The sequence below is a fragment of the Meriones unguiculatus genome, chromosome 3, assembly GCF_030254825.1.
Source record: "Meriones unguiculatus strain TT.TT164.6M chromosome 3, Bangor_MerUng_6.1, whole genome shotgun sequence".
NCBI lineage: Eukaryota > Metazoa > Chordata > Mammalia > Rodentia > Muridae > Meriones > Meriones unguiculatus.
In genome coordinates this window covers 150,850,236-150,872,583 of record NC_083351.1, presented here as the reverse complement: position 1 = coordinate 150,872,583, position 22,348 = coordinate 150,850,236, and the positions used below count along the sequence as shown (strand labels likewise).

General features: G+C 45.0%; 1 protein-coding gene across 1 annotated transcript; it reads left to right on the top strand.

Annotated features, from left to right (window-relative positions):
- The first annotated feature begins 2,071 nt into the window (after nucleotides 1-2,071).
- Spink2 (serine peptidase inhibitor Kazal type 2) lies at nucleotides 2,072-8,157 on the top strand. Its single transcript, XM_060378728.1, has 4 exons — nucleotides 2,072-2,355; nucleotides 3,559-3,614; nucleotides 6,021-6,130; nucleotides 7,858-8,157. The coding sequence occupies exons 1-4, from the start codon at nucleotides 2,232-2,234 to the stop codon at nucleotides 7,901-7,903; spliced, it is 336 nt and encodes a 111-aa protein (XP_060234711.1). The 5' UTR covers nucleotides 2,072-2,231; the 3' UTR covers nucleotides 7,904-8,157.
- Nucleotides 8,158-22,348: the final 14,191 nt, after the last annotated feature.

Below are 22,348 nucleotides of genomic sequence, written 5' to 3'. Positions count from 1 at the left end.
CGGCCCATGGGCTATTAAAAGACTTACTGGCTTTGTAAAACAGCAAATTGACTCCCTGGCATCTAAACCCATACAAGTTCATTATCACAGACTTGATTTGGCTGACAGAGACTTAGCTGAGTCGGAGGAAGACTGCTGACAGTCCATCACATGGGTCTTGACTGCTTATGTTTGGCTCTCATGAGAACAACATGAAACTCAGATAAATGCTTTCCTGGGGACCTATAATGGGGTGCAAGATGACATTACAAAGGGAGGGCCCAATTGCCTGCTTCTGAGTCCCCTGAGAAACAAACCTGATTGCATAGAGGTTGGTGTCTGATTACCCCTAACCACAACCTGCTGGGGATGCCCTTAGGTTTTGATGGGGTCTTCCTCTCCTCCCCAAAAAGGCACCCAAAAAGGCTACAAAAGCCTTGGGAACATCAGGTCACTACTTCCCCCCTCTGGTTAATGCCCACCGTCTGGAAAAGACCTCATGTTCAAAACCTACCTGCCAGCCTCTGAAATTGTTTAAGAAGGGAAGAGATGCCGGGAGCCAAAACTATCTACTGAAGCCAAAGTTAAATAGTGAGCCATAGCTTTTTAGTGGAGACAAAGGTATTTACTGAAGCCAAAGCCAAGTAGTGAGCGAAGGTCATTTAATGGAGGCCTAAAGCTATTTAGTGAAAGAGTTATCCAAGACCCTAAATCATGGGTGATAGATTGTGAGGACATCCGTTTGTTAGTTTTAGAGCATCCGTAAGGTATCTTAAGAAAACATCCTTATGGTATCTTGCAGGTGCAACATTCAACCCATGAAAGCACTCTTCCTCTCTCCTGCAGCAGTTAATTGACCTTCCCCCTTTCCTTCCTTCTCCCTATATAAGTTGGGTCAAAATTTCTAATAAAGGAGGCTTTGACCAGACAAACAGACTTGGCCTCATTCTCTTGTTCGTCCCCTCCCCCATTCCTTCCATCCTCCTACCGCTGAAGTCCCGAGGGTCAGGACATATTGGGGGGTATGGCGGAGGGGGTGGAAGGTTGGAGGGATGTGGGAGCTATGAGGGAGCATGGGGTGGTATGGTATGTTTGGGGCGGTCTGTTTGCAGGGCCAGTGAGGCGTGTGGGGTGTGGGATGGAGGGGTGGTGGGTTGTGTAGAGGGTTGAAGTATTTGGCGGGTGGCAAGGGTGGGGCTTACTTGGGGTCCGTGGTGGAGGGATGATGGGTGTGCAGGGTGTGTGCAGAGGTAGGGGTGTTTGTGGGGTTGTGTGTGTGTGCAGGAGAGGGGAGGTAGCTGGTGTGGTTGTGGGTGTGTGCGTGTAGATGAGAGGACGGTGGTGGGCTACGCGGTGGTCTACGAAGTTTGGATGGTGGATCACGAGGCGGGGTGGAGAGCACCGGAGGGTTGGAGTGGTGGGGATGTGTGTTTGGAGTGTGTGGAAGGGCGGTGGAGAGGGGTTTCGGGATGTGTGTGGGATGTGTGGGTGGGGTGGGTGGGTGGAGGAGGGGTGGAGGGGTGGAGGGAGGGATGGTGGGTTCTGTCGTGGGTGTGGACTCTTAAGAAATGTGTGGGGTGTGAGATGTGGGGTGTCTGGAGTATTGAAAGGGTGTGTGGGAGAGAGGGAGGATGGTGAGGTGTGCAATGGGGATGTGGTCGGGGTGTGAGGAAGAATGATGGAGAGTGGGGTGGAGGCACTTGTGGCTTTTGAGGAGGGGTCAGGTTGTGCTAGAGCGTGTGGTTGAGATGGGTTGGGAGAGGGTGTTCGGAGCCCTTGAGGGGAGGTAAAGATGTGTGGGGTGTGCAGAGTGGGTTAGGGTGTGCGTGTGCACGGCATGATTTGCTTGCACGTGCGTGTGTAGAGTGTTGAGGGGGTGGAGGTGTGGAGAGATGTGTTTGGACCATTGGAGAAGTGTAGGGGTTGTGTGTGGGCTGTGTGGAAGGTTGGGGTCTGCTTTGTGTGAACATTGTGGAGGGGTTTGCTGCTTAGAAATCTGGAATGTTTGTGTGTTTGTGTGGTGTGTGTGTGTGTACATGATGTGCCTCCCCCGTCCTTGTCCACCCACTTCCTCTTTCCCATCATCCTCTCTCCTGTTCCTTCTCATCTCTCCCTTCTCTTTCTACCTGGCCTCCGGCCCGCCCTTCGCCCCTCCCCTTCACGCCCGCGTGGTGCCCGCCAGCAGGTGACTTTTAAGACCTCTCCCTCGCTCTACAGGCTGCACTCAAGAGCTTTCCAGCAGAGCAGCGAGGATGGCCCTGGCGGGGCTGCCCCTGGCCCTGCTGCTCCTGGCCACAGTCTTTGCAGGTGATACTCAAGCTGGTCGGGTGTCAAGGTCCAGCGAAGCCCGGACCAGCTCAGAGCTAAGCAAGCTAGGTCTGGGCTTGGGTAGATGCGCACCGTTACTGGCCGTTCTGCCGGGTGGGCAGTGGTGGGAACGGAAGCTGAAAGTGGGGCCGGCATCCTCTGCGGTTCCAGCTGGGGCTTAGATCCTGGCTTCTCCTAGATGTCACCCAGCCACCTGTGTTTCCTCCCGTAAGCAGATGTTCTGGATTCCACACAGGGCGTTGGGTTGTATCCAGGACCCCGCTGAGCCTGACAGGATGTGTGCGGGATGTGGGAATGCCCGGGAGACCATCCTCGGGATGGACTGGGCATCTGTGGGAGCTCAGAGTTGAGATCCTAACACCTGTGTGCACTGAGCTCGGTGTACTGGTTCACACCTACAATCTCAGCACTTGGGAAACAGAGGCAGGGGGGATCATGCTTTCAAGACCAGCCTGGGCTGCGTGAGACCCTGTCTCCAAAGTTAAATACATGTTTTGTGTTTATCTGAAAAAAAAAATTTTTTTTTGAGCACAGACAAAAGAATATTTTGTACTGTAACTTCACTTATAACATTTGTAACTTCAAGGTCAATTTTCAAGAAAAAATTAATAGAACAAGGACCAAATGTTCTCTGTTTATCTTAAAAAAGTCCCAGGAAGAAATAATGGAAGGTCTTTTTAAAGGGGTGTGGAGGGGGGAAGTCATGTGTGGTTGAAACACAATCTGCTTTTGGTTTTGGTCTTTGTGTTTTGTGTGTGTGTGTGTGTGTGTGTGTGTGTGTGTGTTATAGGTGCATGGAGGCTAGAAATCAGCACTGGGGTCTTCTGTTGCTCTATACCTTACTTTTGAGACAGGCCCTCTCCATGAACCTGCAGCTTGCCACTTCTGCTGGAATGGCTAGCCAGTAATACTCAGTGTCCACACCTGTCTCAGCCCCCTCCAGTGCTGGGCCAAGCCGTCATGGCCAGCAATCAGAACTCAGGTCTCAGCAAGCACTTCAGTCATTGAACCATCTCCCCAGCCCACAAATTTTTGTCCCCCCCTACTGCACACTGAGTGTGTGTGTGGGCGCACGTGAGGTTTACACATGTACAGGTCCACTTGTCCAAGTGTGTTCACATCAGGGCTAGCAGCTGGCATAGGGCACCTTCCTTTGTTATTCTCTATCTTATTTACAGACTGGCTTGTAAGGATCTTTTACGAACAATTTGCCTTAATCATATACACAATGTCAGTGTTTTCTCCTTACAGCCTTTCCTGTTGACACTCTCGACTCCTTCGGTTATAACCCTTCTAAATACAGATCAGTAAGTATGAAACGCCTGTTCTGTTCCTTCCCATACAGTGAAATGTTGAACCATTTTCAGGCCAGATTTGGCACTTTAGAAACCATGAATTGATTTGTAAGCTGACACCTTATACAGGTCCCTTGATACAGATAAATGAATTTATACTTTACTTTTCTTAAGATTCTCCTGCCTCAGCGTTCTGAGTACAGGTATGAGCCACTATGTCAGCTAGAAGTATATTTTTGTTATTTTGTCTTTTTTTTTTTTCTCCCAGAGCTGAGGACCGAACCCAGGGCCTTGCGCTTGCTAGGCAAGCGCTCTACCACTGAGCTAAATCCCCAACCCCTGAAGTATATTTTTCAATCAAGAATGGCCCAGTCTTTGAAGGCCCTGTGGGTTTATTTTAATATTGCCTTTAGTAATTCAAATTTTCTGAGGTGTGATAGTTTACTCTGTATATTAGACACGTCACATACATATTTTTTATTTTTTTATATCTCACATATTTTGTCCTATTAAATTCTGTGGACATAAATGAAAACCAAATGATGCAGTTTATTAACAATTGCCATGTCAAGGGGTCTGCCACCATTGGTTTCATTTTACTAGAGACTCCTTGGCTGGCAAAGACACAGGAAAGTGTCAGAGCGAGAAAGAGGCTTGGGTATGGCCCGATGAAAACTGTCGGTAAGGGAGACTTCAGACAGGTGACCTGCAAGGTGGGTTAAGGATGCAGAAGGAGTTGATTGGTTCCCATCTGGAATCCAGGACCAACGTTAGGGAAGCTGACAGTTATTAATCCAGCCCCCTCCTCTTGGGGCTGACTGTGAAAGGGATTATTTGGCTTCCAGGACTGGCTTTGGAGGCAGCAGACTTCTTACAAGTGTGAGGTGAGGGTGAAGGCTCCCTCTGGATATTTCACAGTGAAAATGTTTGACGTCATCCTCTACCTAGATAACCTGCAGGTAAATGACCTGCTCTTTGTTAGCTCCACAGAGTATCTGTCCCTTGCTGGCTGAGACTGCTCAGTTGCATAGACCCTTCGACTGTCCCATCAGCGAAGGTTCTGCTTTGGTTTGCCATGCTGGAGACAGATTGGTGGCATCACAGGTGTGCAGAACCATACCAGACTTAGCACTCTAGACTCTCAGGGAGGGCATAAGGTTGCTGAGGACCTGGTGAATGCTAGGCTGTCACTCTTCTGAATTAAGAATGCATTTTCTGGGGCTTGAGACACGGCTCAGCAGTTCAGAGCACTGGCTGCTCTTCCAGAGGTCCTGAGTTTAAATCCCAGCAACCCCACGGTGGCTCTCAAACCATCTGTAATGGGATCTTTATGCCCTTCTGGCATGCAGGGATACATGCGTACATACATAAGAATAAATCTTAATAACATGTAGGGGTAGAGCCCAGAGTCTGAGCGCTTGCCTAGCAGGCATGAAGCTCTGGGCTCAGTCCCCATCACTGTGCGTCCCAGCTGGAGTTACAGACTTTATAACACTCGAGGGTCTCGTGGAAATATTAGTGTAATGAAGCAAAATGATTTGTGGGGAGCAATGTCAAATACTCTAGAAAGACTTGCTAAAAGGCATTGCTTAAAACAACAAATCGAAGCAGAGCAAACAAACCCTGCAGCTTCTAGGTTTGTGGTGTGAGTACTTTTAATTCTAGCACTTAGGAAGGCAGAGGCAGGTGAAATTTTGTGTCCAGCCTGGACACAGTACATAGCAAGTTCCAGGCTGATCGTGAAACCCTGTTTCAAAATAAATAACCCCTCTCCCCAAAACTGCCACTGATTTAGGTGAGTAACAGGGATGGAGGTGGAGGCAATTTCAAAATGAGGCTCACGAAATGTCCTCATTCTCACTGTGTTTCAGAGTATTGAGATTTCCTTGTGTGCTTGCTGTTTCCTTTCTTCTTTTTTGAGGTCCAGGCTGGCTTCAAACCGAATGTATAACTTGAGTATAACTTAAGCTACAACTGACCCTTCTACTTCTGCCTTGCAAGTGCTGGGTTTATTGTCTAAATGGTACCATGCTGGGCTTGGTATTTTTGTTTTTGTTTTCGAGGGTACAAGGTCTAATTCTGTTTCCCAGACTAGCCTAGGAATTACTGTGTATCCCAGGCTGGCCTCAAACTGGAGGCAATCCTCTTAGCTCCATTTCCCAGACACAGGAATTACTGGTTTAAAGCACACCTGCTCTGAGGACATTTCTTTTTTTCCTCCTTTTTGTAATTGTATCTTGCATGACTGCATCTGAATTTTACATTACAAACTCATTCTTGGGGGAACAGGATAAAGCATAAGTATTTATGTAGGACATTTCGATGAAATTTAGGAAAAGTTGGGACATTGTCCCTTCTTAGATATTAATGGGTGCAACGCAAGCCATTTTCTTATTTTCCTGCTTTTCTCTTTTGCAGCCAGACTGTACTCTCTATGCCATTCCAGCCTGCCCCAGGAACCTCAGCCCTGTGTGTGGAAGTGACATGAACACTTACGGGAATGAATGTACTCTGTGCATGAAAATCAGGTCCAGTATTTAAAAAAAACAAAAAACAATTCCTTTTAGATTTATTATTTTACTTTATGTGAATAAGCATTTAACCTGCATGCATGTATATGCACAATGTGTATATGTGGTTCTACAGAGGTCTGGAGAGGGAGTTGGATGCCTTGGAACAGAGGTTGCAGACGGTTTGTGACTGTAATCAAATCTGGGTCCCCAGCAAGAGCAGCAAGTGCTCTTAGCTACCAGCCCCACGGCACACAGTTTCACAGCTGTGTACTAGTCAAGTTTTCTCTCCTTGAATTTTGATTATTGGAGGTAATAACTCCTTTCTCAGATGTGGGCATCAAATCTGACTTAAACGGTTCTTGGTTCTCCTACAGACATTTAAAAGATGTAAAACCTGTAGTCTATTTTTAGGTCAAAGCTAAATGAAGAAGAAGAATGAAGCATGTGATCAGTCAACCATAAAGCAGTAGACAATCAAGCTATGTTACTATCTAAGTGTGCTGTTTTTCTAAACTAAGAGTGTGGTTGAGACAGAGTGTAGCTCAGCAGTAAAATGTTTGCCTAGAATGCATGAGGCCCTGAGATTAATCTTTACCACTGAGAGGAAAAACAACAACAACAACAACCCAGAAGTATATTGTAGGCAACAGAGTTCATGCAAGAGACAGCTCCTGCTCCACTTGCTAGGGCACCCACACGAAGACCAAGCTGCCCATCAGTTATCTTATGTGTAGGGAGCCTAGGTCCAGACCATGTGTGCTCTTTGGTTGATGCTTCAGTCTGTGTAAGCCCCCACGGGCCTAGGTTGGTCGACTCTGTTGGTGTTCTAGTGGAGTTCTTGTCTCCTGGGTCCTTTTATTTCCCCCCTGCACTTCTACAGAACTGTCCTCTCTGCTCTGCTTTTAGATCTCTTCCCCCTAGCAGGGCTGCCTTGCCTGGCCTCAGTGGAAGAGGATGAGCTCAGTCATGATGCAATTCGATGTGCTGGGGTGGGTTGAAATGGGCTGGGGAGGGGGCTCCCCTGTTCTGAGAAGGGGGAGAAGGTGGGAAGACAGGGAGAGGATGGGACTGGAGGAGAAAAGAGAGGGGGCTGAGTTCTGGATGTAAGGTGAATAAATAAATAAGCTTACAAAAAAAAAAAAACCCCAGAGTATTTTTCATATTCAGGGGCTGGGAGGTAGCTCTGGAGTAAAGAACTTGCCTAGGGTACAGAAGGCCCTGAGTTCAATCCCCAGTACTATACTTACATATACATACCCACAAATGAGACTATAGTTAACAGTTAAATCCTACAGAATATTCTACTCTTAGGTTTAGAGGCACGCAGGTATGCCCCATACTTACTAATCGGAAGGTAAGACTTACTACACATACTTAGTAAGATGTGAAGTATTAAGCGTGTGCTACGTGATTCCCTTCACGCAGCATACTGCCGAGACAGCTGTAACACCCAGGGGTGTACATGTTTGGACAGCAGAGTCCATTTTCAGATCTCAGCTTCCACTGAGCAATCTAAGGCTTCATGAAATGTTTTTTTTTTTTTTTTAGGCATTAGCTCCCTCTACCTTAGGTTCAGTGTGTGTGTAGCTGAGTGAGGCAATAAGGTCTTTTTACCCTTTGTGTTTTCTGGATTAACCTTAAAAAAAAAAAATGTATCCCTACAAGAAATTGAATACCTAATGCCAAACAGTGACCTTGTTTCATCATGATATGTACTAACGCTGTGTTTGTTCACTCTGCAGGGAGGCTAACACCCCTATTGAAATTGTCAAAGATGAGCCATGCTGATGGGCTGCTACCGAAGAGCAGATGGAGAATCCCACTCCTCCAGCGGCCCCCTGCTAGAATCCCACTCTTTCCCCCATTTCGTTGCATGATATTTGTTAACACCACTTCTCTGAGAGGAGGTTGGAAGATAGAGATGTGCGGTGATTGATGAATTTTTTTAAAACTCCTGTTCTGGGCTTCTGTCCCATAGTGCAGTTTAATTTAGCTTATGGCCCAGGTGACTTCTGCATTGCTTTATTTAGTGGGAATAAAATGAGCACTGAATTCAGTTATTGGTGTTCTGTGTTGAAAATGCTGTTTTCACCCTAGGTGAGTTTTAATCCACCTTGTTTCAGGGTTTTCTCATTTAGCCTGAGAATTAAATGGATGACCAAGCCCACTCAGTCAGGTAATGTGAACCTAGGAGAGGGAGTGAGGATTGAGAAAAGGAAAAGATAAGAGATTGGGAGGTTCTTGGCAAATGCTGAGACAGGCTTACTTTCTCCCGTCATCTCATACCCAACAGCCCTTACATAAACTTTTTGTAGGAGCACAATTAACACAATAAGTAAAGTCTAAGCCAAGATGAAAAAAAATACAGAAGGGTTTATAGAAAATCAACCAATTTTCCTATTGCACTTCCTTATAACACATCTTAAAGTCCATGTAGTGTTCGCTCTGACCTTTCTCAGGCAACAAGAACAGGCCCTGAATCAGTCTTCTCATGTGTAGAGGCAAGCCATTAATCAAGCCTTAAATAACTCACGTATTATTTGAACAGCTTCCAACAGTTCCCCCTTCTTTAATTATTAAATGGACTGTTCCTGTCTTAGGTTGGTTTGAAAACACGCATGTCATCTTTGGAAAACCATCTCACATCAATACTTCCCTGTCTTGGGTTGATCATGCCGTTCCAAACTTTTACCCGTCATTGACTATCAGCCCTTCACGTGGGGGAATCTTTCAGCTTAAGTCCAAGGACTGTGCTGTAATTCTGTGTAAGGCTCAAACCATCAAATTTATGATCACCAGAAGAAAACTACACACGAGAAGCAATAAAATGGCCAAAACACTTATAGCAATAAGGCTATGAGTGGACGAGCTCTGTGAAGGCAAGGACAGCTGATTTGAAAGGTCTTGAGCAGTGTTTGCTGGTTCAAAATTCAACAGTTTAGCTTTTTGCATAAAGACCACTTCTTGATGCAGCCGAACCAAGTCTAAAGACAAATTGATAGGATGTCATACTCCCAGCAAATGTTTTTTTTCTTTTTTTTTAACTTTTTCCTGAGTAAAATTACTTTCATTATACTTTAAAGGCGTAACATAAGTCCATTGATAATTAGCAGGGCAATTCAGTCGTGATCTAATCTGTAAGCCTTGCAAGTCATCTCCTAAAACTTGTAAAGCTTCCTATAAAGCATCTCTTCTCCATTCTAATCTTTCATCAGTATCATTTTGCAGTCCTAAAATTACAGTAACATTATGAGGGAAATCATTAACATAGCTAGATGTTTGCACTTGTTGTGTTAGTGCAACAGCAGCTGTGGTAGCTGTGGCCATCAGAGCAATCAAAGCAAAGATTCCTGCTGTAATTAAACCTACCATTCATTTAGTTCTACTTAAGGCTCTCTATTTTTTTCAATACCTGCAAACCTTTATCTGAACACCATGCAGCTGATATATTTACAGGAACCATAGCGAATGGTGGTTGATGTAAAATCAGAACTGAAGTTCCTATATTAACAACTGATAAGCATTTGGAAAAATAACAATTCAAGCAAGAAACACTAAAGTGTACAGGCATATTTTCAATTTTAATATTACCTAGTAAAAATACATAAGAGTAGGTTAAGAAAACAGACATCCTTCCTCGTACCATGTCCATAACGGTTGTTAATAATCTTTGTATCAGTAGACAGCATAAAAGAATACACGACTGCAGCCACTTTCCATAAATGCCTCCGACTATAATTCTTGGGAGCAATCCAAATGCCTGAAGCTCTTTATTGCCTAAATCCATTTGAATGCCTCACCAGCTAATTTTCTTGGTGACATCACTAACAGAGAATTGAACAGGTGTGATATGATAACAGTACTTCCAATTAATAGATTTATTATATATAGGACCTAATAAACCCCCTGATTTTAATGAACAAGTTCTGACATTTTGTGAATATAAAACTTGAGAAATATTAGTTACTTCAAACTGGGGCATACCCACCATGACACTTTGCTTAGTATTCTTCTTGACCTTGGCAGTCCATGTTTGTGATGTAACGGTGACACATCCCTTGTGAGTAGCGTTCTTTCTAAAGCATATAGGAACGGCCATACTGATGTCAGAACAATTAACTGCCTGTGAGTCGCTTGTTGCTTGATGGAAGGAAAGCCTAGTAAGTGCGTGTCATTAGTGGATACAAGCACTTCCAGACTGCCCTGAGGAACAGGATGCAGCAGAGGAGGATCAGGAACATATGCCCGGTATGGTTCTCCTGCTGCACTCATCACCAGAATCGATATGATCAGCAGCCTTCCCCAACGGTATCAGTTGTTTAGGTAACCAGTGAGTTTTTTCAGCATCCTGTGGAAAATCACAAACATGGCCTCATCCCCATATCAAAATTGGGTTGGGTCCATTCCATTGTCCAGTTAAAGGATTCTGCCATTTCACCATGGCAAAATTATCTTTAGTTTTTGGGTGCTAAAAATGTGCTGCAGCAAGCAGAAAGACACACATGGCATATACTCACTTATACGTGGATATTAGATACATAACATAGGATAAACATACCTAAATCTGTACACCTAAAGAAGCTAAGCAAAAAGGAGGAGCCTTGGTAAGATGCTCAGTCCTCATTCAGAAAGGCAAATGGGATGGACGTTGGATGACAGAGAAAATGGAATAGGTCAGGAGCCTACCACAGAGGGCCTCTGAAAGACTCTACCCAGCGGGGGATTGAAGCAGAGACTCATAGCCAAACTTTGAGCAGAGTGCAGGAAATCTTATGATAGAAGGAAGAGAGGAAGACCTGGAGAGGACAGGAGCTCCACAAGGAGAGCAACAGAACCAAAATATCTGAGCACAGGGGTCTTTTCTGAGACTGATACTCCAACCAAGGACCATGCATGGAGATAACCTAGAACCCCTACACAGATGTAGCCCATGGCAGCTCAGTGTCCAAGAGGGTACTCTAGTAAGGGCAACAGGGACTGTCTCTGACCTGAACTCAGTGGCTGGCTCTTTGATCCCCTCCACCTGAGAGAGAAGCAGCCTTACCAGGTCACAAAGGAAGACAATACAGCCAGTCCTGATGAGACTAGGGAGGACCGCCCCTATCAATGAACTGGGGGAGGGGCAAGGGAGGAGAAGAGGGAGGGATTGGAAAGGGATGAGGGAGGGGGCTACAATTGGGATACAAAGTGAATAAATTATTAATTAATAAAAAAATTAAAAAAATAAAATAAAAATACATAAAAATGTTCTGCAGCTGACAAACCCTGTTTGTCCACATTTTAAAAATTTTAAATAAACAAAGCATGCTTTAAAGACTTCTTTGGAGTCCAGGGATAGAGCTTCCAGTTTTAATTTTAATTTTTGTAATTGTTGCTTTAATGTACTGTGTGCTCTTTTAGCAATACCTAGTTCTTGTGGATAATAAGGAATTTTAGTTTGGGGGTGGTGGTGAATATATGTAGACCCTTTGTCTGTTTTCACGACTTTTGGTGTACCCATAACAGTGAAGCATAGCAAGCAACGAGCAATAATTAGTTTAGCAGCCTTTCCAGTTTGTGCAGAAGCAAAACTAAAGCAGAACGCGTGTCCACTACTCCACAAACATGTTCTCGTTGTCCAGACTTTGCCATCTGAGTGACATCCACCTGCCAAAGTTGGTTAGGAATAAGCCCTGGGGGATTAGGACGCTTGGGGGGTACAGCTGTAAATTGTGGGCACTGTGGGCATTGTTTTATAATTTGACTAATGGTTCCGTGGGTGATATGATACTGTTTTGTTTTTAGGCTATTGCTGTTTTGATGATGCAAGGCATGAGATTGTTGTGCTAATTCAATTTGAGTTAGGGCAATAAACTTGGACTGAGTCAGTTCATTGGCCTCAGCATTACCTTCTGATAATGGACCAGGAAGACCAGTGTGAGCTCTCGTATAACCAGCGTAATAAGCATGCTTTCTGGGTTTTACGCAAAGTTGTGTCTGCTGAAATAATTGTAATATTTGCTTATTCCTGGTTTCTAAATAAGGAACGGTTTTGAAAAGAATTAAGGTTAAAAGGTAAATCGGTTAGAGTTTTAAAAACAGCAGCAACAGCTTTTAGGTCAACAACTTGAGCAGAAGCAGGTTTAAAAAAACTGTCTTTTTTTCCTTGAACAATAAATGCTGCATTACCATCAGAGGAGCCTTCAGTGAACATTAGCACAGCTTGAAGTAAGGGTGCCGTTCTCAAATTAATAGGAAATATAAATTTATGCTAGTGAATTGTAACAACTTTGTGTTTTTTGTAATGATTATCAATGTTTCCAGTAAAATGCTCAAAAGTATCAGGTCATAAATTAGTATTTTGGAACAACCAAATCAATTTGTATATTAATATAAGGCACTATAGTAGTATTGGGATCTTAACCAACGTATTTATGGGATTTTGTTTTATTAGTGTTATGAACTATATTGCCACTGCTTCATAATAAAGAATAATTACACAGGCAGGTGATACAGGTAAATGTATCCAAAATAAAGGGCTGTTTTGCCAAAGTACAGCAGTGGATGTATGAGATGCAGGTAGAATGTATGCCTCTAAAGGCAGGTCATGATCAATATGTGATATTGTTTGATAACTATTGGCTGTCTCCACCTTTTTTAGTGCTATTCTACCTTCCTCTGTATTTGAGATAAGGCAGTATCCACATGTCAGGGGTTAATACTGTGTGGAGGGACGGAGGTCCAATCCCACACTTTAATAAGAATACAAATGTTATGATGTCCTATGCAAATAGGAAGTGATTCAAACCCCAAGAAAAAATTAAACACAGTCCCTTCTTCAGACCAGGCTGATCCAATGTTTTCTCACAGGCCCTGATGAAAGGACAAAGGGAATGCTAGTTCTGGAGATTGATTAAATCAAAGAGATTAACTAAAACATGAGCTAATGGAGAGAGGAAGCTACATTATATAAAGGTGGGTTTATTGGGAACAGCAAGGGAGGGAAAGGGGAGCACACGCTGGTGGGGGAAAGGAAGAGAGAGGGCAGGAAGGGGGGAAAGAGGGAGAAAGGACAAAAAGGGGTGACAGGACCAAGGTGTCTGGTTATGTGGTGAAGGGCCTCTGGGAGAGAAGCCCGCCCCTAGGTGGAGGGCAGGGTATGGCAGCCACGCCCTGCAGCAGGTAAGGACTTGAACATCTGTGTCCTTGTGTTAATCTCACTGAATGAGAGTAAAGACCATCACCCAATTTTTTTTTTTTTTTTTTTTTTGAGACAGGGTTTCTCTGTGTAGCCTTGGCTGTCCTGGAACTCACTCTGTAGACCAGGCTGGCCTTGAACTCACAGAGATCTGCCTGCCTCTGTCTTTTGAGTTCGGGTATTAAAAGTTATGCACCACCACCTGGCTGATAGTGTACTTTTAAATTAACTTACCTTCCTGAGCTATTAACTCATACAAGAGGTCCTGGTTCCAACTTTCTTTCTTTCTTTCTTTCTTTCTTTCTTTCTTTCTTTCTTTCTTTCTTTCTTTCTTTCTTTGTCTGTCTTTCTTTCGTCTGTCTTTCTAACTTCCTTCCTTCCTGTCTGTTCATCACCAAAGTTGTTCAGCTCAGGAACTCAAGCAGGGCAGGAACCTGGCAGCAGGAGCTGATGCAGAGGCCAGGGAAGGGTGCTGCTTACTGGCTTGTTCCTTGTGGCTTGCTCAGCCTGCTTTCTTATAGAACCCAGGACCACCAGCATGGGGATGGTGCCACCCACAATGAGCTGGGCCCCTGTCCTTGATCACTAATTAAGAAAATGCCTTACAGCAGGATTTTTTTTTTTTTTGATTTTTGCTTATCGACACAGGGTTTCTCTGTGCAGCCCTGGCTGTCCTGGAACTTGCTCTGTAGACCAGGCTGGCCTCGAACTCACAGAGATTGGCAGTGCTGGGATTAAAGGTGTGCACCACCAGTACCTGGTGCTGAGTGATATACCTATATTTAATATATAGATATAGATATCTAGAGATAAATTACACAAATCTCATCTATCTATCTATTTAGATATTTATCTATACAAATAACTACCTATCTATCTGTATCTATATCTATATATATAGGTAGGTAGATAGATAAGTAGATAAATAGATAGACAGACAGATGGATAGATAGATAGATAGATAGATAGATAGATAGATAGATAGATAGATATGTTTCTCAAGATATATGTTTCTCTATGTAGCTCTGGGTGCCCCAGAACTGGCTTTGTAGACCAGGCTGGCCGTGAACTCACAGAGAGACTCATGCGCCTCCGTCTCCTGGTACTGGGATTACAGGCATACATCACTACACCTAGCTTGCTGAGTGATAGTTTAGAAAGAAATCTCCTTGTTTTACTTCCTTCATTTGTATCTTAGAACATGAAGTCACTGTTCTAAATACTTTCCTTGCACTTTTTCAAAATACTTGATTGTAATAGTAGAAGAGAGATTTTTGGCTCATGGCTTCGAAACGTGCAGACTCTGTCTTGATGGACCAGTCCTGGCAGCTGAAGCAGCTCCATCTACTGTGGTGGCCACCAGTTCACTTGGCATCAGCAAGATCTGGACAGTAGGCTAGAAGGAGATGCAAGGATGCTGTCTCCTACTAGCTCATCTTCTAATCCCATCCACCTTCCCAGCCCCACATCTCAAAAGTTCTATAGCCCCCACAAGCAACACCCTCATCTGGGACTAAGTGTTCAAACACAAGGCTGTGGGGTAGACATTCTTTTAACTGGGCTGTTTTTCTCATCTAAGCCAGTTCCCCCTTGAAGGGAACCATTATAGACTTGTAATGTTGACCCAGGCTAGCTCACTTTACAGAAGGGAAAACTGAGGAGAAGATGGGTGAAGAGAATTGCCCCAAGCAACGCTCCCTGGAGAATTACAGTCATCTCAGCATCAGAAAGGTTGAAAATCTGTTCTGGGGCTCTGTTTACCTGCCTTTCCCTAATGCCACCACGTCAGGATCAAGTCCTGGCTGGCATGGAAATAGCCTTTTAGTCACAGAGCCTTCAAAGAGAACAAAGGATCGGGTAAATTATCTAAAGCCTACCTGATGGATCTTCTCCCTTTCTCGTCCATAGCTGACCCAGGTAGACACTGCATTGCATCCACACTAGCGGACAGGCACAGCAGAGAAGACATAAAAGGAGGTTAGGGAAAACCAGAGTCATCCTCAGCAACTTCCGCTCTTCTTAAATCTAAGCCTCCGTCCCCATGTTGGCCATGGTGGGGAAAGCATCATGGCACACCATGTCTAGAAGTCTGATCGCTGCGTTTGAAAATTAATGGCAGTTGAACCAATTAGACCTCCAAATTATGTAATTCTCACATAACCATCTCTCAAAGCAGGGAGTTTTGTTTGGGAGCTGCCTGAGTGAGTGTTAGGACCTGAAATTGGGGCCTCTGCAAGCACCAAGCTATCCCTCTAGCTTAAAAGTTGATTACTTTTTAATTGTGAAGAGGATCATGTTTAGATGAAATAAGTTTGGATTTTGTAGTTTTGTCATCCCCCCCCCCCCCCCGCTTTCAAGTGAAAACAATCCTTATGTAAAAAAAGAACACCATTCCAGGAGGAAATACATGAGAACATTAACAAATTACATCAGTGAATTAACATTTCCCTTTAGGATGGTGTACTGTTTTGCTAATCATGATAAAAATACATCCTAACATCAGGACATGGAGAAGGGTAGGAAGAAAGATTATGATTTCAAATGTCATCAGGTGGCCACCGTTGTCGTCTATGCCTATAACACTGGCACCTAGGCTTAAGCAAGAAAGTTGTTACAAGTCTGGGGCCAACCTGGGCTACAACACAGTTCCAGGCTAGCCTGGGCTATAGAGCAAGATTCTGATTCAGAAAGAAAAAGCACAACAAACAAACAAAACCATGAGACAAGGGACATTTTTATTTGAACTAGAAAGTCTAAGAGCCAGAGACAGCCTGTCCAAACTCTTTCGCAGATGGTTGCCAAGTAATTCTTTTTCAGAGCATCGTCCTGGCCAGTGCTGGGACACGAGGGGGCAGTATGTCTCTGACAACCTGCTGCCAGTTGGCAGGGCCACAGGCTGCCGGCAACACAGGGGTGCTCCTCTAACTGGGAGTCACATTTCATTTGTAAACTGCTGCTCAGAGCTCTGTGTTTCAGCTCCTAGAGAATGCCACTCCTGTGCACAAAGCTTATCAAAGATGCAGGAGGTTACTGTGGAAGATGGGAGACAAAGGCAAAATGAAGCCATGTGGCCTTCTTTTTTAAAAAAATTAATTTATTTTTTTATTATTAATGACAATTTATTCACTCTGTATCCCAGCAGTAGCCCCCTCCCTCATCCCTTCCAAATCCCACCCTTCTTCCCTCTCCTCCCATGCTCCTCTCCAAGTCCATTGATTGGGGAGGACCTCCTCCCCTTCCATCTGACCCTAGTCTATCAGGTCTCATCAGGACTGGTTGTATTGTCCTCCTCTGTGACCTGGTAAGGCTGCTTCTATCCTCAGGGGGAGGTGATCAAAGAGCCAGCCACTGAGTTCATGTCAGAGACAGACCCTGTTCCTCTTACTAGGGAACCCTCTTGGACACTGAGCTGCCATGGGCTACATCTGTGTAGGGGTTCCAGGTTATCTCCATGCATGGTCCTTGGTTGGAGTATCAGTCTCAGAAAAGACCCCTGTGCCAGATTTCTTGGTTCTGTTGATCTCTTTGTGGAGCTCCTGTCCCCTCCAGGTCTTTCATAAGATTCCCTGCACTCTGCCTAAAGTTTGGCAGGTTGCCTTCTTGAGCCACATTAGGTAAAGGCTGTTAGACTGTGGCTGGAAAAGCTGCATGGGAAGGTCAGAGTTCCGATGAGCAGATCTGACACTTGTTGGTGAGGGCCAGTTATGAGGAGCTATCTAGTTCTTGTGGACTAGCTCTGCTGCCACACCATCTCTCTTTGGTTCACCATTGTTCATCCTGGCTAAATACGCAGCGATGTATAGCAGGATCTAATGCTTGCTTAGCTATATGGCTTACAAGGTCTTTTGTGCTTTATAAAACACTCTCATGTATGTTTCTTGCCTGTGATTTGAAATGGTTTGACATCTGACTCCCACTTTCAAGACTTTTGTTATTGGCAGCAAGAACTCCATGGTAGTGACCGAGCGGAGCTGGGCATTGTGGGACACAGGTGATTCTAGTGCTCAGATGGTCAGAGTAGGAATCTCTGAAGTTCAAGGCCATTCTAGGGTACTAAGAGTTCCAGGCCAGCTACATGGGGAACCTGATGCTTCAACATCAGCCAGCAACATGCGTGTAATCCCAGCACTTTTTATCTGCACACCTGGCTATATTTCGGATGTACTCTAGAAGACCCTAAGCCCTGCCTTACTTACCTCACTAATCAGCTCAGAGGTCAGCTGATAATACTTTGTCTAGTTAGCCAAAAACGTAATATTGCTTTGTATGGTTAGACAAAATGTGTTACTGCCCTACCCAGGTCGTTGTATCTGGTTCTTTCTATTAAAACCCTGCTGTGAGACCTAGCGGATGTCACAGTTAGGCTCCTGAGTTCCTTTCTGTGTCCCTGGTCTGACCAGTCTTGGGGTGTTGGTTTCAATATTCAATAAACCAGCCATATCTGAGACCGGACTCTGAGTGCTTTGTGCAGCTGTTCTTCTACTAGAACATCTCTACTGCCCTTTGAGTCTGAGTCTCCACATTATGGCTTTGGAGCTCACTATGTGCCCTGGCCAGGGCTGAAACTCATGGCAATCCCCTTGCCTCAGCTTTTGATAATACACCACCGTGCTTTCAAATGCATCTGACTTCATTAAGGAAATCCTTTCACTGGACTCTGATTCATTTCTCTGTGATGGATTTGGCGTCCTTCCACCCGCGCCCCCATCACAGTGGAGTTGAACCCCATGGCTCATGTATGCAGGGCGGGGGATGGGTAAAGGGCTGGTTGTGCAAGTGTGACCTGAATTCAGGTGCAACAGTTTATATCTGTAATCTTAGTGCTGGCATGGGGGACAGGGAGACAGCTGGGGAGGGGTTCTGGGGAGACGAGGGGTTGGCTGGCTTTCTGGCTAGTCAGTCTAGCAAACACAGTGGGCTCCAGTTTAGTGAGAAACCCTGCCTTAGGGGGGGAAAAAGGTGAGGGGTGGAGAGATGGCTTACCTGTTAGGAGCACTGGATGCACAGATGAACAAAAATCCCAGCACTTGGGAGGCAGAGGCAGGGGGATCTCTGTGAGTTCAAGGCCAGACTGGTCTATAGAGTGAGCTCCAGGACAGCCAAGGCTACACAGAGAAACCATGACTCTAAAAAAAAAAACCAAACCAAACCAAACCAACCAACCAAAACAACAACAACAACTGTTATGACAGGTTCACGGGACCCTCAGAGACCACCAGGAGATGACTTGATGCAATTGCAAGAGCTTTATTACGAGAGCGATCAAACTTGGGACCCAAGTCTCACTGGCGCAGCAGTAGAGAAGTGGGACCCGGAGCTCTGAGTGAACAGGATTTTTAAAGGGAAAGTCTGTGAGCCGGGGGTTTCCATGGCAGCAAGCAGAGGCATTACAGAATTGGGTGAAGTTTAGCAGGATGGGGTGAACACCCTGGGTTGTTGGGTGAACACAAGCCTTGGCGTTACAGAATTGGGTGAAGTTTAGCAGGGTGGGGTGACCTTTTCTGAGGCACATAATCACAATGGCTATTTTTCTAAACCATATCTGAAACATTGGAGAGAATTTTCCCACCCGATTCTCAACCGATTCCCATTGATTATTGCTAGGGAGTTTGTCTCTATTTTCTATGAAGCATTTGTTCTGTTATATTTCCTGGAGGCTGTTGCTAGGAGAGTTAACTTTGTTTTCTGCCAGGTGTACATTCTGTAATATTTACTGGTACCTGAATTTAGTTCCCAGTCAAGATCTTTATTTCAAAATGGAGTTATATTCAGGCTATCTTAAACTCTTCACAACAAAGCACGGGCTGGTTTTCCAGAGGGACTGGGTTTGATTTCCAGCACAGCATGGTGACGTACAGCCATCTGAACTCCTGTTCCACCAGATTCAGCATCCTGTTCTGACCTCTATGGCTTCAGGAACTCACCTGTGCACACATGTGCAGGCAAAACACCCACACACATTAAAAAAAAAAAAAAGGTATGTAGTGACTGAGGAAGACACTTGATAGCAGCCTCTCTCCATGAGTATTCACATGTACACACCACACACACACACAAACACACACACACACACACACACACACACACACACACACACACACACACACAGAGTGCTTGGTGAACTAAGGAAATGACATATCCTTAGATTCCTATGCTTACGTCCTTGACAGAAGAAGAGGGTGGCTGAGCAATGGGAACACCGGAGGGCATGGGAAATAGTGAGTAGAAACCATGCCATCAACAGAACGAGCCGCAGAATGTTGGGCGTATTTTATACCTTTAAGCAACATTTTAAGTTGGTATTAGCTCCATAAAGTAGTAGATCGTAAGGCTGGGAGCAGCAACAGATTTTACTTCCATCTGATTCCGTTCAGATGTGGTTACGCTAGGGAAGCTGGGACATGAGGACCTGTGAGTATTTAAGGATAGCCCGGACAACACAGCAAGTTCTAGGATGGCCCACCCTGGCTGAGGAACCGCTGACAACTGATGGCTGCTGGAGGAGGGAGATAGCCTTCTTCAGGGATGAGGACCCTGAGAAGTTCCTCAGACACATTAAGGACAGTACTGAGTCCACTGGGGGATTTGTTGTTTGTTTTTTAAAAAAAGAGAGAGCTCTTGAAGTTGGGAGGAGGAAAGAGATAGTGGGATGGATAGAAAGAAATTAGGGGGTGGATTTGATCAAAACACATCATATGCTTATATGAAATTCTCAAACAATAAGAAGTAAACAAAACAAAGAAAAACACAAACAAACAAAACAAGAGCAGAGCTCTTGGCACAAGCCTGAATTCCAGCCCTTAAAGGTAGAGGCAGGAAGAATGGAAGTTGAAGGCTGTCCCTCAGCTACATGGCAAGCTTGAGGACAGCCTAGGCATCATGAGACCCTGCCTAAAGAAAAACAAACTGGACCCAATATAGCGCCTCTGACAACGTACAGGTGTCTGGTGTTCATCAGTGGGTTTTGGCTAAGTTTTCCAGTGCTAGGGATAGAAACCCAGATTCCTTCATGCATGCAAGGTAAGGACTCTACCCCTGAGCTGTATTCCAGACCCATCAGTGCTTTAATAAGCTGTGATCTCTTAGTAGTTTCCTTTCAACCTGCGTCTATTCCACAGAAAGGCAATCTGTTAATAGAGGAGTGGATATTTCCAGGCCAGACTCTGGGCTGTCCTGAGCCATGGCGGGTGTTCTGAGCATGGTGGGTGTTCTGCTGTCTAGGCTTAGCCTAAGGATCCTGGAGACAGGACTGCTGGCAGCTAATCAAGTGGGTATAAGTTGAAGCCTGCTTGATAGCTCTACTTTGCGAAATATCCCAAACGAGTGGATGGTATATTCTCTCCTTGGTCTGGGTTTGTCTCAGTTGGAGTTTCTATTGCTGTGACGAAACACTATGTAAGGGCTTATTTTATCTTACAGCTCCTAGTTTATTACCCAGAGAAGTCAGGGCAGGAACCTACAGGCAGAAACTGATGTGGAAGCCCTGGAAGAGCACTGTTTACTGGCTTGTTCCTCATGGCTGGCTCGGCCTCCTTGCTTGCTTGCTTCCTTCCTTCTTATTTTTCTTTCTTTTTGAAACATGCTTTTTCTGTGTTGTCCCAACTATCCTGGAACTCCAGGCTGGCCTCAAACTCAGAGATCTGCCTGCCTCCGGAGTGCTGGGATTAAAAGTGTGTGCTGCCACCTGGCCAGCCTGCTTTCCTATTGTTTCCAGAACCACAAGCCCAGGGGTGGGTGATATGGGTGAGCTGGGCCCACCCATAACAATTACCAGTCAAGAAAATGCACCATAGACTTGCCCACAGCCCCACGGAATAGGGACATTTTCTCAGCTGAAGGTCTCTTCCAAGATGACTCTGTATCAAGATGACGTAAAACTAGCCAGGAGAGGATTTTAAGAAAGGGAAGCTGGATGACAGAACAGGGCAGAAGGGAGACGCTCCCATCCGGCTTACTTCACCTCATAATTCAACTGCTTAAAAATTATTATTCAAAAAGAATTTTTACACGCTATATTTTGATCATATTCTTTCCCCTCCCCACCTCCTTCTAGATTCTCTCTGCCTTCCTACCCGCCCAACTTCATCTTAGTTCTCTCTCAAAACAAAAATCAAAACAGGCAAGCAAACAAGACAAAACAAAGAGAAAACCCAAATAAGACAAAACAAGACAACAACAACAACAACAACAAGAACTACGGTGAATCAAATTGTAGAAGCCCATAAAAAACATGGAGACTGTTTTGTGTCAGCTAACTACTCCTGGGCACGAGGCCTGCCCGGGAGCGGGGTTGGTATACCCAGGGTTGCCTCAACACAGCAAACTGATTTTCCCTTTCCTAGCAGGTATCCAGCACAAATGGAGAGATCTTTGTGTCCGCTTCCTCTTCTCTGTCCTGGGATTTTGTTTTCACCGAAGACTTTTTGTCTGCTTTTATTTGAATGGCAAAAATCAGAATAGACAAATAAATAGGAAAAGAAACCGGGATGGCTGATCTACAAAATACCTTTAGAATCACTTATTAAAAGGAATACTGGCCTGGGGGGTGGTAGCACGGGCCTTTAATTCCAGCACTTGGGGGGCAGAGGCAGGTGGATCTCTGAGTTCGAGGCCAGAACTCAGAACTCAGAACTGGTCTAGGGAGCGAGTTCCAGGACAGCCTGCATAGAGAGCTGCATAGAGAAACCTTGGTTGAAAAGCAGAAAAAAAAAAAAAAAATACTGGTGCTGGAGGGATGGCTCGGTCTATTTCTTGCAGGGGACCCAGGTTTGGTTTCCAGCGTCTGTAGAGTGGCTCACAAGCACTAGTAGCTGCAGTTCCAGGGCCTCTGACGCCCTCTCCTGGCCCCTGAGGGCACTGCAGGAATGTGGTGCACTGACATACATGGAGGCACACACGGACATTCTCTACAAATAAATAAAAACTGAAAAAAAATTTTAAAGGAAGGAATATGTTCAGATCTTCCCAAGTGGGTAGGTTCTCATCTCCACAAAGCCCATTCATCACAGACACTCTCTTAGACCCGGGGCCAGGCGAAGCTCGGGCACAGTGGCATG